The sequence below is a fragment of the Anthonomus grandis genome, chromosome 6, assembly GCF_022605725.1.
Source record: "Anthonomus grandis grandis chromosome 6, icAntGran1.3, whole genome shotgun sequence".
NCBI lineage: Eukaryota > Metazoa > Arthropoda > Insecta > Coleoptera > Curculionidae > Anthonomus > Anthonomus grandis.
This window is the reverse complement of record NC_065551.1, coordinates 29,923,202-29,939,160: the sequence shown is the minus strand read 5'-3', so window position 1 is coordinate 29,939,160 and position 15,959 is coordinate 29,923,202. Positions and strand designations below refer to the sequence as shown.

Sequence of the window (15,959 nt, the reverse complement as noted above, 5' to 3'; positions counted from 1 at the left end):
TTAACTGACTCTCACAATTTAAATATTTTAAGGCTCTTTTTAAAAGGTTTTTAAACAGATTGATTTTTTTTATAAAACTTTTTGCATATCATTAAGATCCTCAGAGGTAATACTCTGTTTATGTAACTGTTTCAGTTTATTTAAAGATATAGGGATATCCAGGTTAACCCATTTGTTTTCTTTTTATGGCTTGATGAAATTTATATTGCTTTCTGTAAAAAATATGGGAATAAGACAATTATAATAAGCTTCAAAAACGTATAATCTATAAAATAACAAAATGACACCTAATAAACTGATATTTGGTACAAAGCTTTGAGAGCAAAAAAAAATATATTCTCATCATAACCTGCCAACTATCTAAAAAAAAAATCGCTTAAAAAGTTAATACTCGAACATAAACTGATATACAAATTATTTGACAGATTTCTACTGAAAAAAATCACATTTATACAGCAATAAATCCTAACGGTACCTATGTACGCGACACTGATCCGGATCCTATTTATTTACATTTACATAATTTACTACATTTTCACTTAACAATAAATTTATATACAATCACAATAAAAGCTTAAAAATAGTGAAAACACTGACCTATTACACAACATTTTAATATTAGAAACAACTGTATGGGTAAAATTGTGTGGATGTTAAAATTTTAATATAAATTACAGAGAAATGTGAAAATTATACATATCTTCCTGTAATTTATAACTATAATATGGAATGTTATACAATAAAGTGTAAATAAGCATTGGTAGCTGCTATTATTCTAATAAAATATTCTTTGTACAAGAGCTTAGAATAAAGTAAAGTGCAATTTAGTACTTTTTCTACTACAATAATTTTATCCTTTTGATAATAAATATTAATTATTAGGTGATCAAGAAGGTTAAGTTCGTGCATTAAACTCGCATTTTTTGCTCTTGTTCTCGACTTATTTATTTATCTAATAGCTTGTCGACTTATTTCACTAATATAAATATTAATAAAAGAAAAACTAATAAAGCGTAAACACTGGGAGACATTCTAACAATGGTCGTCGAACTGAGGATTAACAATAATAAAATGTTAATAGCTCTAAATTTATTTTGCTTTAAGTGCCTCAAAGAAAATCAAATCATTCTTTCAATAATAAAAAAACTGTTTTATTTTGTATCTTATATAATAAAAAACTTATTCTTCAGGACTAATACAAAAAACCACAGTTATTTTTTAAAACATTTTTAGCAGGACCGTTCTCATATTTCAATTGTCAACAGAAAATACTATAAAAAGTACTAAACAAAAGTTAAAATAAAGTAAAAGCATTAAATTATAAGAAAAGTAATGAACCTTACCAAAACAAGCACTTTATCATCTAATTTTGTTTCACTTATTTACAATGGTTCAGTTTTAAAGTATAACAGGTTTTAGCAGCTTAAATCTATGTAATTTTCTTTGGGCTACTTTAGGAAACTAAAAACACTTATTTTCTATAGTAGCGAAAAAACATACAAATTAATTAAGTCGATTGGCGTAAATCGCATGATTTGTGGGTCAAAAGCAATCAAATGGATAAATGCGCACTGGATAAACAGAATACCGTTCCAAAATAATCTGCGATGAAGTTAGCTGGAAGAATAAACCACGTTTATGTAATTTCAAATAAGACTAGAGGTTTGTAAATTTTAATATAACCACGGCTAAGGGTTTTTCGGTTTCTTCAAAACGCTCGAAAATATGAAATATTAAGTGCTTACTTATTAAAATTTAAAAAATACACAAAAAGATGGACTAGAAAAAACATAAAAGATTTAATGGCCAGTATTTTTTTTTGTAAATCCTTTTAAAATATCATAAGAAAAGCACAATCTAGATGATCCCAGCAGTAGTATAAAAATGAAAAAGGGATATGGAAATGAAGAAAAACTGAAATCTTTACATATATGTCAGTCTCAGAAATCCAGGATGGTATTACAAAGATGTTTTTAAGCCCAAAATTTGATGTTGGAGATCCAATTTTCTAAATGACTGTATAATAAATTAATGTATTGCCTTGGATTAGAAAGATAGATAAGAAATTAAACTTTCACAATTTGGCTTAATCATTAACGAAGAACTTAACTTAAAAATTAAACAAATAGTAAAGACATTAGTCCGCCATATACTTGGTTTTACGCTTTGTGTTTGTTATTTTGTCGGATCAGGGATGTCCCAGTGCCATTTCCGAGGAAAAAAACCATGTACGCGTGGTCAAAAACTCGTCATTTCTCGAGGCAGTAATCTTCTCCTAATGTCCGGCAGTTCGCAATTTCAATTTAAGACAGAAGTATTTCATATAATAAATACATTTTCGTAAAGTTTTTTTATGTAATGTGGCAATGGCAATGAATCATGTGGACTTTACCCTTCCTCGCCATTTATTTAAAAATAATACAAGAAATAATTTATACACGCACCAAACTGGGCAGTTGTGATGCAGAGATGTTAGTTATTACTTAATACAGTAGACTCGCGTTATACTGAACACACTGCCTAGTGAACTATTCTAAATAGTGAACAGACATTTTTTCCTTAATGTATTCTGTCAAGTGAACAAATTGATTCTCGAAATAGTAAACCCAATAGTTTTATTGGGTAAACAAACAAGTTAAGACAAGAAAAAGATATTAAACGGTTTGTTTCTTTTCGGGCAATTAGTTTTCTTTAGTATTTGGGTGCAGTAGGTTGCGTCACGCCGCCAGAATATTTATGGCAAAAATTAGAAAGCATTTAACCCTAAGCGATAAAGCCAAAATATTAGAAGAATTAAAGAAAGGTGTCGGAGTGACCGTTTTGTCTAGACAATATAGTGTTGCTAAATCCACTATATGCGCGATTCGTCACAGAAGGATAAAGATTTTGAAACGAGTCAACAGTACTTTCACAGGACCTGGAAAAGCGAAAACTTTAAGACAATCAGAGTGTCCTATAATGGAAAAAGCTTTATATAAGTGGTTCTTAAAAACAAGGGAGAGAAATTTTTCGGTAACTGGTTTAATGATCCAAGAGAAGGCCAAGTTACTTCACAGTCAATACAAGGAATCTCCTTCTTTTAATGCGAGCAGTGGTTGGATGCAAAAGTATAAAAAACGTTTTGGAATACGCTTCCTAACGATTTCAGGAGAAAAATTATCGTCAGAACCCGAGCTTGTTGATCCTTTTAAAAGAACTTTACGCCTAAAAATAAATGAGCTTCAGCTAACAAAAGAACAGATTTACAATGCCGATGAAACTGGTTTGTTTTGGAAACTTCTGCCCGGAAAGACATATGTAGCTCGCGAAGAAAAAACTGCCCCAGTTAGGAAAACCGAGAAACAAAGAGAGACTTTTCTAGCATGCACAAACGCTGCAGGTACTCATAAAGTTAAACCATTAATTATTGGGAAAGCAAAAAATCCACGTTCGTTTCGAAATTTTAACTGTCCCGTCCATTATAGAAACTCCCAAAACTGCTTGGATGACGGCAGCAATTTTCAAAGAATAGTTTCACCGAATGTTTATTCCTGAGGTAAGTTTTGTCATAGGAAGACGTTTTAAATTTTACCCTCTTTGTATCTCGAGAATTAGAAAAAATGGTTTCAGTCATTTTGAACTACGATTTTTACAAATTTACGCCCTTTTTTTATTCCTTTTAAGAATTTAAACTTGGACAACGCAGCAAGCCATCCACCTGCAGAACAGCTAAGAAGTGATGATGGTTCCATTTTCACTGTTTATATGCCACCTAACGTTACTCCGCTAATCCAGCCAATGGACCAAAACGCTATTCGTCTGACAAAACTATTTTATCGAAAAAATTTGTTATCACAAATTATTGGAACTAACCAGGATAATATCGGAGATGCTCTAAAACATATTTCGTTAAAGGACGCCATTCTAAATTTGGCTTTGGCGTGGAGAAATTAGGGTCCTGAAGTTATAGAAAAATGCTGGCATAATTTACTTTTACCATTAGCCGACGAAGTTGACGATGAGGAAGATAACATCCCCTTAAGTGTTTTACGGAGCCGAATAAGAAATGAAGACATTGATACAGTGAGATCAGAAATCATTACTTTATTGCAGACTTTTAATCCAGAAGTTCATATTCAACCTATTGATGTAGACGATTGGAATAAAGATAACTTACCTGACACAAAAGAAACTAATGACCAAAGTGAAAGTGATGGAAACGATCAAGATGATGGAGTACAAGAAGAAATGGTAGTAAATAAGGAACGAGTGACAACAAATTCGGCAATAAAGTCGATTAACAACATCCTTCAATGGGCCGAAGAAAATGAAGATAAGGTGGAATATTCTAGTATACTCGTTTTACAAAACTTAAGAAATACGATGGTGCAAACAGGACTAAAAACAAAAATTACTTAATTTTTTGAAAAAATAGATTAGATTGCCGTTTTTTTATTTTATTTTAATTTCATATGTAATATTTTTTCTGTTTCGCATTAATAAAGTTAGTTTTCTAAAGACAAACGTTGCTTTAATACGTCCATTAAAAAAAAATTGATAGAGTGAACAAATCGATATAGTAAACTGGATGTGCATTAATTAGTTCACTATATCGCGAGTCTACTGTAATTGTATATATTTAAAGTTGTATAATTCACTATTTTTTTATACTAGATTTTTTTTTAATATTGATTTAAGTAACTTCTTTATGGGATATTTGCGAAAATCGGCACTTGGTTACTTACCAATAATCTTTTATTTACTCTGTAAATTGCTTTATTTGATTTTTTCGTTTATTTATAGAAGAATATTATTAGTAGCGTAGTAAAGTAGAAACCACGGTGCTTTACACTACCTTCATCGTAGATTTAGTTTAAATGCTCAAACATGATGAAAAAAGTCTATAAATTAATTTAAATGGGATAAAAAAGAGTCAAGAGTTACTAAAAAAAAATATAAGCTTTTTCAAGTTAAGGTATACACAAAGCGATTTATATATTATGTGGGCAAACTGGCACATACTTTATACTCTTATACAGCACCTTAAAATACATCAGGGTAAGCACTCTCGCGTTTCACTGTTACCTTGAATGTAGTAGGCAAATATATTTAGTAAGCAGTCGATCACACAAAGGAAGACTAGAAAAAGCTCTGCGTTTTCTTTTAGGCATAGTCAGTCTTTTTAGTCAACCCTACACATTCACACACCAACCAGTATCCAGAGCTATTCCTTTACGAGAGAGCTTTTCTAGATCTCAAACAACTGAGGAAAACCTACTTAACATTTGCTCGATACACACATCTTACCCTACATTAGAATTATGTGCAGTTATACTCAAAAGCTCATCCTCCTCATAGGGATGTAACACCTTTCTCATACGTCATGATAAGTATCTTTATGGGAAAGCAAAGGCTCGCGTTCGATAGACTTGTCGTCGAAATCAAAACTGGCCAGCCAATCTTGATGTTCCGTTCGCGTGCATCCGAAGCAGGTGCACTCGAAAAATTCCAAAATATTGCGGAGTGGACCTTTCGAGAACGGGCTTTTGCCGCGGTTTGCGATGAAATGACTGTAACGGCCTTTGTTCATGCGCTCGTTGGTTGTCATTCCCAGGAATACGATCTGAAAGAAAATGAATCTCAGCAAAGTTCAGGTTAATCCATTAAGAAGTATTAAAGTTAATAATAATGCAATCGATGTTTGCATTTCGGAATTCATCTTTGACTTTTAGAATTATTTAAGTTACATTGATTTAAAAAAAGTCAATATCGAATAGTAATTTCAACATTCATGTAAAAATGACAACAGTATAAGACAAAACTTCTTTTTTTCAGTTTGCCTATTTGCCTTGTTTAATTTTGAAACTCCAATTTTTCACATTGATTGATCGATTCAGGAAAATCTAAATAAATTATTACTAGGTTAACATTTATTTACTTACTTGTTGATCAAGATTTTTGATTCATTTTTATCGAGAGAAAAATCATCTTGTTTGATGACTTAATTAGCCAAGAAATAGGCTTCGTTCGGTAAAAAGTAAAAGTTTAAATCAAATAAATAATTATAATTTACATTAATATACATTCCAACTGTAATAAGTACTTCTTACACATTTACTAGTCTAATTCCAGCTCAATCCACCAAGCACAATTCAATTCAACCTAACTTAACCCAAAATGATTTTGCTCTGTAATATTAAAAATTTATCGAAAATCTTGTTAAGAATTTAAGTAAATGGCTTTATAAACTGGTAAAATTGTCGTTATTAGCACGAAACTTTTGAATAAATTGATCTTATATATTAGGTTAACTACCTACTTAATTACTGTTAATTACTCAAAGAAATAGTCCGTTATTGCTCAAAGAGAGCGGCTTAACTTAAATAGTAATAAATCAAACTACAAGTCACAGGTCTCAAATATATTGAATACAAAGTAAAATAATTACACGTGTTTCGCCTGTATTAGGCATCATCAGATCTTCTGTAGGGAAGAAACAGAAATAATAAACAACAAGTAGTCTTACAAACACTTATTAATTAAACCTAATTTACACTAAAATTAGAAACTAATAACTAACTGCATACCAAAAAGAAAAGCGGATAAACAACACTACATGCTACATGGACGGAGACTAGTTATCACATATTTAAAATACAAACCAAACAAAATGAGATTAAAGAAAAAAAGGTTTGTCGAATGTAGGAATCGAACCACGTACCTCTGTGTTATAACTAGGTAGTATTAAGCCTTACGTTAAATTGGCTTGGTGTTGTGGACTTGTTTTATTTAAGGAGAATCTGAAGGGAAAGTCAAATTATTAAAAAACAAAAATAAAAATCTCCTTTACCCAGTTGAGCACCTTGCATTTTCTTGGCTTTATTATTTCCAATTTTTTAAGAAAATCCAACTTGTAACATGTAGTGTTGTGTATCTGTTTTTCTTTATATTACACAATGAGGTATGAAGTTAGTTATCAGTGTGTAATTTTAATGTAAATTAGGTTTAATTAATAACTGTTCGTAAAATTATTCCTGTGTTCTATTTCTGTACATGCGAAACATGTGTTATCCTTTAACTTGGTATTAAATATATTTAAGACCTGTGACTTGAAGTTTCATTTCTTACTATTTAATACTAGCTCTTATAGTATTAAAGAACGAACATTTGCAAAAATATGTCAACCACTGTTGCAACATTAGATCTCTACAAGATAAAAAGATACAATTATCGATTGACAATAACCTTCATTTAAAATATTTGATATTGCTTCAGGAACTAAACAAATAACAGTAATTGAAAATATGTGTTGCGTTGTTTGTTTGTTTCAATGATTTGATTTTAAAAAAATCATTGTTATTAAATTCTCTGTTAATGCTAAAACCATTAAGAAAGGATTATTTTAACTTCCTACCATTAAGTAACCAAGTTATAAGCACATACATATATCAACCCAACTACGAGCACGCTATCGTCCTGGTTCTACTGGTTTTATAATTTAATGTTAATTAAATTTCCCTTCAAATAAATTTAAAAAACTGCGTGAAACTCCCATTGATCCATTATTGTTTTATTGTTTTCTTTCTAGATCTTCTGGAAATTGTGTTTTTCTGGAATGGTTAGCATAGTATGGGTAAGACAACATCAATTTATCCTCCTCCTCTGTGATATGTTAGAGAAACACAGTGATGTAAATATGAAACATAATTTTTTTTGTCCTTTTTCTATATCTCTCCTTGATTTATTTATTTCTCTCTAAATCTTTTGAAAATTGTGTCCTTATGGAATGGTTGGCATAGTGTGAGTGAGATAGGATCAAATTATCCACCTCCTTTGTAATCTGTTAGAGAAATACAGCACATTCAATAACTACAATTAAAATGTCTCGCTTATAAGCTATAGGCCTTAAGGGTAATAAATATATTATCTAGCTTTGCATTTTATCTGCTTGAGTTTAAGAAAAACAGCATATTTTTACACTATCATATTCGAAAATCCGGAACAGCATTATACTAACCTGATACAGCTGACACACGAGCAGCATAAAGACCCAAACGCCATGGAAGGCCGCATTAACGGCAACCCAGGCGACCCATGTATCGCACTGACCCACCGCCAAAACCGTTTCCCAAAAAGTGCGATTCTGTCGATCGTCGAGGGCATGACAGCCCGGATCGTTGCGCCAATAAATCGTTGCTCCGTGTATCACTTGTATACACATCATCACTAGACAGGCAAGGAACCCGATGAAGTATTTATGATTTTTAGATCCTGGAAAAACATAATAAGGGTTTTAGTTAAAAGAATTTGGAAATTATTTAATATGTATTTGAAATTATATCCTTAAGCAACTATAGTAAGCTGACAATGTATTTCTGCCATAGATAATTATTGTTCTAAGACAAATTTTCATTGGAAAGAGGGGAATATTGTTGTAAAGTATTTTGTTAGATATCCCTTGATGCAAAAAGCATGAAGATTTGATATTTTTATAAAATCAATGGTTTGATTGATGCTGCAAACTTACTACGGTTGCCAAAGCATCTAGAAACAGCTATAAGAACACCAAAAATCATAATATAAAAAATATTTAATTTGACAAACAATGATTTTGACTATAGTCTTCTTGGATAATGGATAATTTATCGAACTTTTGTATTTCAAATAGGTACCCTAAGTGTGATACATCATTAAAAATGTATGGTAATAAACAGTTCATTGAGTCCTAATATTATTTTAAAAATATGCATCTATTTGCGAGAAAATAACTAATGATATTTTGAAATTCTTCCCAAAATTTTTTGCAGTGCAAATATTTATTATTACCAGACATTCTAGCTCACTATCCGCTGGTACGTCAACGGATTTAATTTTTTGGGCACTGTTGAGTATGGGGGTTACCATTTGACATATTAAAGTTAGGATAGGAGGTGATTGATAGGACTTTGTCCAATATAAAATTAAACGCCCCCCTGTATATCTAGATTGACGTATTTATTTTACTAGTATTTTTTGCAGCACCTAATAAGTACAAAAATATTGCAGTAACTAGCAGATTGACTGGCAGGCGTGGAGCTATTAAATGGCCCGCACGGTCCCCAGACTTAACAGCACTAGATTTTTGCCTTTTGGGGTATTTAAAAACCAAAGTTTATAAAACCCCGCCTGAAAATATTAATGATTTAAAGGATCGAATTACTCGCGAATGTAGAGATATAAGAGGACAAACACTTACCAATGTTCGTGGGAAATTTGAAAACAGACTTTATTATTGTTATGCGAACAACAAAGCACATTTCGAGCACTTAATAAAATAAATTCTTAAACTGATTAATTTGTTTATTTTTTAAACACCTTTTTTCACCCTTACTATTTATAAGTCTGTACACTTCAATCAAATTTTTTATACACTGTTGTGGGGTAGATTGTATGCTCCTTAAATTGATGTATACGACTATAGGATAGCCATTTGACATGCCAACGTATGACGTTGATAAAATATTTATTATTACCAGACATTTTAGCTCACTATCCGCTGGTACGTCAACGGATTTAATTTTTTGGGCACTGTTGAATATGGGGGTTACCATTTGACATATTAAAGTTAGGTTAGCTGGAGGTGATTGATAGGACTTTGTCCAATATAAAATTAAACGCCCCCCTGTATATCTAGATTGACGTATTTTTTCTTTCTTTTTTTTAAAGAAGTTACATATCTAAACCAGGAAATAAACATAAATATCCAATCTTGGAAAGTTTCTTGATACATGTTTAAAAGAAATAATAACCTCTTATTGTACTATAAATAATAACTTGCCAAAAATTCAATATAATTGTAACTTTGGTGTAGCACATGATCTAGTAAACCAGATAGCAACTAATCTTGACAAAAAAAGTTTTGTGGTATTTCTCGATTTATCAAAAGCTTTCAACGCTGTTAGATACAAAATTAGAAGTACTAAAAAAAGAGGTTGGACTTAGCTAAATGTTTTAAAACTATTGAGAAACTTATTAAGTTGAACACAATATACTATAAAGCAAAAGATACTGTTGATTAAAATGAAATCAGGATAAGGATACAAAAGGAGGCTTTTTAAATAGTGCGGCGAACAAAAGTATGGAAACATAATATTTTACTATTTCTAACAATTATCTTACTAAGTATATGATTGCTAAATCTCAACAATTTTAGTGATGAAAAACGTCAGACGTGCTTTCACGTATTGTGATATTGTTTTGGTATTTTGTGGTTATAAAATTTACTTTACTTATTGCTCGGCCTTAGTAATTTGGGGTTTGTTAAAGTACAAGTACAATATCAAAGTGCACATAATATGATGCTTACTTTAAACAGGTGGTTCTGATTCATATTTGATCTGGGTTTGGTTGATTAGTTGATGGGCATAGAAAGATCAAAAGTATGTTGATAGAGAGAGATTGATAAAGAGGATCTAACTTTGTCATGGTTTACCAACAGAAAAAAATACTAAATACCCCGACTAGTAAAGAATTCAAGGCAAAATTCGAGTATTGGATTGATCTTCTCAATCACCCAATTTTAACCCTTAGATAATCTTTGTCAACACTTCTTGAAAATCAAATTAGAAGAAGAAATGAGAAACTCAGAAGAAGACCTATGGCTAGTTTTACAGAAAAAATTGAATAAAATTTCAGGTGATTATTATGAAAAACTAAGAATGGATAAGATGGTCAACTATCTAACTTTTTTATACTTTGAAACTGTTATGTTTGATTTTTTTTTACAAAATATTTTTGAGTGTGTACTACTTTTCTTATTGTATGCAATTTTGCTTTCAATCTCTTAAAATAAAAATATCATTTAACAAAAAAAATCATAATATATACATTGACTATAATACTTATAAATAAATATATTTTCATGATAAAACAATTTCATATACGATGATACACTTCAATCAAAATAAATATTAGTTAAGTTAACCAGCTGTATAGTATTGAAATATGTGATTTAAAATCTATTTTTATAATTGCTTCCTGTACTTTTATCCACAAGTAACATTTCATGCAAATCAGCACAAAACGTAGATATGAGACTAGTTGTATCATAAATCAAAATATTGCAATACCTAAAAATCATCGAAGTTTAAGCCAACAATCAGCAGTTTTTCTGGCCCCAAAGTATTATAATTTACTGCCAAAACAAGTAAAGCAAAACAGCTATTCTTTAAAAAAGTTTAATTATGTATTTAAAAATGATATAAATTTTGTCTGGTTCTAAAAGTTTTATTTTTATGGAGGAAAACGGGAAAAGGTAAAATATACATTTAGATATTATAGAGAAGCTAGTTTTATTTTGATTTTACTTTGAGGATAGGGACATTATTTAATCAAAGGATATTTTTTTAAAAACAGTTTACTATACCGCCGTTAATTGTAATTGTGGTCTTGTATTAAGGAAAAAAACCCTCTTACTCAGATATTTTTGATACACTTTGGGGTAATATAAGTGCAATTTTAATAGGATGACACTATACATGAATTTCGTTAAACGAATGTTTAAAAATGTTATAAATCTTATATCTGCACTATTACCTATACAATTTGCGACCCATGGACAATGATGATCAAACCTAGCTACACAGTGATTGCAAATAGAGCAATGTTTCGACCTTATCGGCCTTCGTACCAAACAGGCCGAACAGAAACTTGACGGTTCAAAACCTCCCGGACCCTTTTCCGCTAAGTTCAAAATTGTCTAAAAATTTAAAAAAAAAATTGAATTTAAGACTATATAATATTGAATACTCACCCTAAACTGTAACTCCTTATTCGTTGGAACGACTCCAGCGTCGCCCAACCAACTTTTTATAAAATTATACCATAACAGACTAGAACTGGATAAAAAGATGAAGGTAGTCATAAAGCTTGCAACTGGAGCAATATAAATAAACCAGGTGAAATAAAACCACATTTTCGTTGATAAATATATGCTTAAAGGCAAAAGAGCCATCAAGCGGTCATCATAAAATACTTGTCCTGTAATAAATAAATTTTATTGCTCGATAAGGTTGATGAAATATTATTAACTTACCTAAATAATGTATAACAATATATAAACAAACTAAAAGAAATATTTTGATAATGACTAGAAGGTTCGTTCCCATTATAACGCCAGCGATATAAAAGGCCATAAAAGGGGTACCAACCATACCCCACCATCGTATTCTCTATAAAAAAATAAATAAATAAATAAAGAAGAATTCACAAATAATAAATCAATGGTTCACCTTATCCCTAGCAAACTTTAATAAAAAATTCTTTGAAGATTGCGCTTGCGCATGCTCTTTGATAAGCTCAGATACTTTAGGGCTAATCCACATAGATCCTACTTGCGACTGAATCATCTGCAAAGGGGATTCTCCTCTATTATTCGGAATATTTAAATTAGCATTGCCCTGCAATTAAAATAAATCACCATATGCAGGACGAAATATATATGTTTTAATTTTTGTACTTGTAGTATTAGGGTGGATATTGCTGTAGTATTTCGGGCCATAATGGCCCAATGTAATGCTGTATTTCCCTGAGTGAAATCCGTCAAGTTTGGATTTGCTCCAACTGTAAGAAGTAACCTTGTAGGATCGAGGCTGCATATTTTCCAAACGGCCCACATTAATGGGGTCATTCCGGTTCGGTCTGTGAGATCTGGGTTTTCACCTCTGGCGACAAAATAGGCGACCTACAAAATAATAAAAAGCCTATATTATACCGAGTATATTCAAAAACTTTATACAAGAAAAGCAATCTTTTAAACCAAATTCAGCGTAATTGAGTTCCTAAGCCTAAAAAAAATGCTAAAAAATAGATTATTTTAATGATTTTGGTGCCCTCTTACTTTGTTCCTGTTGGTTGTACAGCTTCAGTACAAAATAATAAATTTTAAAAAAAAAATCTCTTTTTCTGTTTGACTTATGGATTAGCCAGAAAATCTAATTTAAAATTTCGTTTTTAAACTCTCAGACCTTTTTCGAAGTCAGATGAAGGATGTTTGTTAAAAAAAAAGATACAAGTATCCTAAAAGGTACAGGTAGAATATCTAAGAATATATAGAATATTTCCATCATGATTTGTAATATTACTTGAACTAATGCATTGACATTGAATGGAAAAACCAAAATGTTATATGATAATATAACATAAATATGAATATAATGATTCATTCATTCATTCATTCATTACATGAATATAAAAAACAACTTGAGTTCTCTCCTCACAGATGAGGAATACTTATAAAAAGTATGTAATATTGATCTGTAAGAGATCATAGTTTTTCATAAACACATGCAAAGGAAACATTTTTGTAGCTTTTCAATTTTATTATGGTAAGTATAGGTATTAGGGGACCTATACATATAAGGGTTGTTTTATGCATATTTGTAATTTGAATATGTAAAATAGTTCTCGAAGCTATTTCTTGGTTCTATTTTCTCAGCCACTCAGTTTATTTCACTCAAACTATTTCTTGGTCCTTGCCCTAACAGATATGAAATTCCTTAAGATTTTCATGTGATGAAATTATAGATTTGAAATAAATGTAAAGTATAAGTAGTATAAAGCCCAATTACTCCAATTGTGTTGTTACTTTGAAATTATAAAGAAGTTTTCTATCTCAGTAATAGTATAATATTACAAAACTCTCACAAAACTTAGACTATTAAAGGAAGGTTAAAACTTACCAAAGCAGTATGGCCAAATTGGGCAGCCAAGTGTATACAAGAACAACCCTCAGCATCTCTCAGCTTTGGATCAGCACCTGCATTCATTAAAATAACACAAGCATCCAAATGACCCTGTCTTGTTGCCCAATGTAATGGTGTGGCATTTAACTCCCCTCCAACTGCATCCACTATAGCTCCTTTATCTGTAAAATTATATTGCAGTACCAGTCCCTGTTTTGTGTTTCTAAACAGTTTAAAAGTTACATTTATTATGTATTTGTTAATATTTATTGGTTTGTCATCTGTAATACTAACACAAATAAATCATTTAAATTAACTGGAAATAAATGAGAAAAATATTATGTATAATTCATCTTGACTAAATACCACACACATGAAAAGTTTTCTGCTACCAAGATTAAAAAAAGCAAAGATTGCATTATGATTAATATACTTTAATCATACTTTGGTTAGCCATATTCCCAATAACTTACCGATGAGGTATTTCATGATTTCTTTTCTATTGTTAATTGCTGCCCAGTGCAGCAATGTAACAGTTTCATTATCCCTTTGATTGACATCATATCCGGCTTCAATGAGTTCTTTGACTCTACTGAATGCTCCATACTAAAATTGAAACATTGTTGTGGTAGGTATACACATATTTGAAAATATCCAAATTAGCAAAAATACATTTTTTATTATTGTAAGATTTATTTCCCAAGTAAATAATTTTAACACACAAGCTTTAAAGAGAGTGCTGTAGTAATTCATGTTACACCCTTTTAGGATTTTAGTAAAATAATATAGTGTCTTTCCTGTTTTTGTGCTATTATGTCATGTCCCTTTTATGACCATTTTTTAGTCTGTTAAGTTTGTTCATCAATGTCAACATTATAGATTATCATTATTATGGACTAGTGTACTTACATGCCTTTACAACTTTTTGTTTCAGTGATTTGCAGCAGATTTTTTTGTACTGTACATAAACCAAAGATTCAAAATAAAGTTTATTTTAAATAAAGAGAAGTTTTGACTTAAAAAAACTGGGGCAACATGAATCATCAACTTAGTTCTTGCTCATCAAAAGTTTTAGGCAAATTGAATTATATGAACCTTTCACATGTTTAATATCATAGAGACCTGTTTATATGACTATTTAAATGGTACAGTAGTGGAACTTGTGTAGAGTGAATATTTTTACATATTTCATTTGAAGGCACTCAATAATCAATAATTTTGGAGGCTTTGAAGAATTCATTGAGAACCTTTGATTACTTGTCTTGGTTTTTTAAAACAATAAAATATTAAGCAAACATATACTAATTAACCTACCTGGGTCCCTTTAACTACATCAAATCCACTATAATCGTTTTCTACAGCGGGCACTTGGGCCTCCCTAGAAATCAAACCGTGATATTCTTTATGTGATGAATCCGTTTCGACACACACCCCGGCGCTGGCGGCCGCAGCGCCGCAAGTATTTTGGTACATTTCTTTCGATTCGTAAAGTTTATTGCCTGTATTATGTGTATTATTTTATTATTAACTCTCCTTTTGTTTACAAAGTTCGTTTGACATTTCTGCATAGAGGTTTTGTAAATGTCAATGTCAGTAGTGTCTTTAAAACGATTTGACAGTTGTGTGGTCTGAAACCGAAAAACTGTAGACGTAGCAGAGTAGCCAGAAAATCCTGGTAATCAGTCACTTTCTTGTAGTGCTGGGACATTGCAATACAACATCGATGGTGACATCGAATATCGGGAAAACATCCATGACCGACTTATTATTAAATATTATACACTTCACTTATAAATTGAAACTCAGTCTTGGTCTGGATAGTGCATAGAAATACAAAACCTCACGGTTTATATTTAACAAAATACTAAAAATTAAAAATACATCACGAAACTCATGAACGAAAGCACAAACAAAAAAATTAGCAAAAAAAATTACCCACTGACAAGTTAGTACTTGTCAGTGGGTAATTTAATTTAATTTAATTCTCCTAAAGTAAGTTACTAGGGGATTTCCTGGTTTCAACGCTTTACCATCCGAGATAGAAAATTCGTCAAAAATCTAACGCTGGGTTTTGGGACCTGACAGAGGCGAACGCGAATTCCAAGCCTAATATGTTTAAAGACCTTAGGAGTTGGGTTAGAAATTAGTATTCATTGTTTGTATTTTTCAAATCGATATATTTTATTTTTCTACTAAGAAAATTTATAATTTCATCAAAATCCGATATCGATGTTTGTGAAATAAAACATCGGTGGCAAA

General features: G+C 30.9%; 1 protein-coding gene across 1 annotated transcript; it reads right to left on the bottom strand.

The window, feature by feature from the left end:
• Nucleotides 1-244: 244 nt before the first annotated feature.
• On the bottom strand, nt 245-15,260 carry LOC126737630 (palmitoyltransferase Hip14). The gene is made up of 10 exons (XM_050442605.1): nt 15,015-15,260; nt 14,174-14,306; nt 13,698-13,882; nt 12,476-12,700; nt 12,249-12,416; nt 12,053-12,188; nt 11,771-11,997; nt 11,554-11,716; nt 7,997-8,250; nt 245-5,602 (listed from the first exon to the last, which is right to left on the bottom strand). The coding sequence occupies exons 1-10, from the start codon at nt 15,171-15,173 to the stop codon at nt 5,354-5,356; spliced, it is 1,899 nt and encodes a 632-aa protein (XP_050298562.1). The 5' UTR covers nt 15,174-15,260; the 3' UTR covers nt 245-5,353.
• Nucleotides 15,261-15,959: the final 699 nt, after the last annotated feature.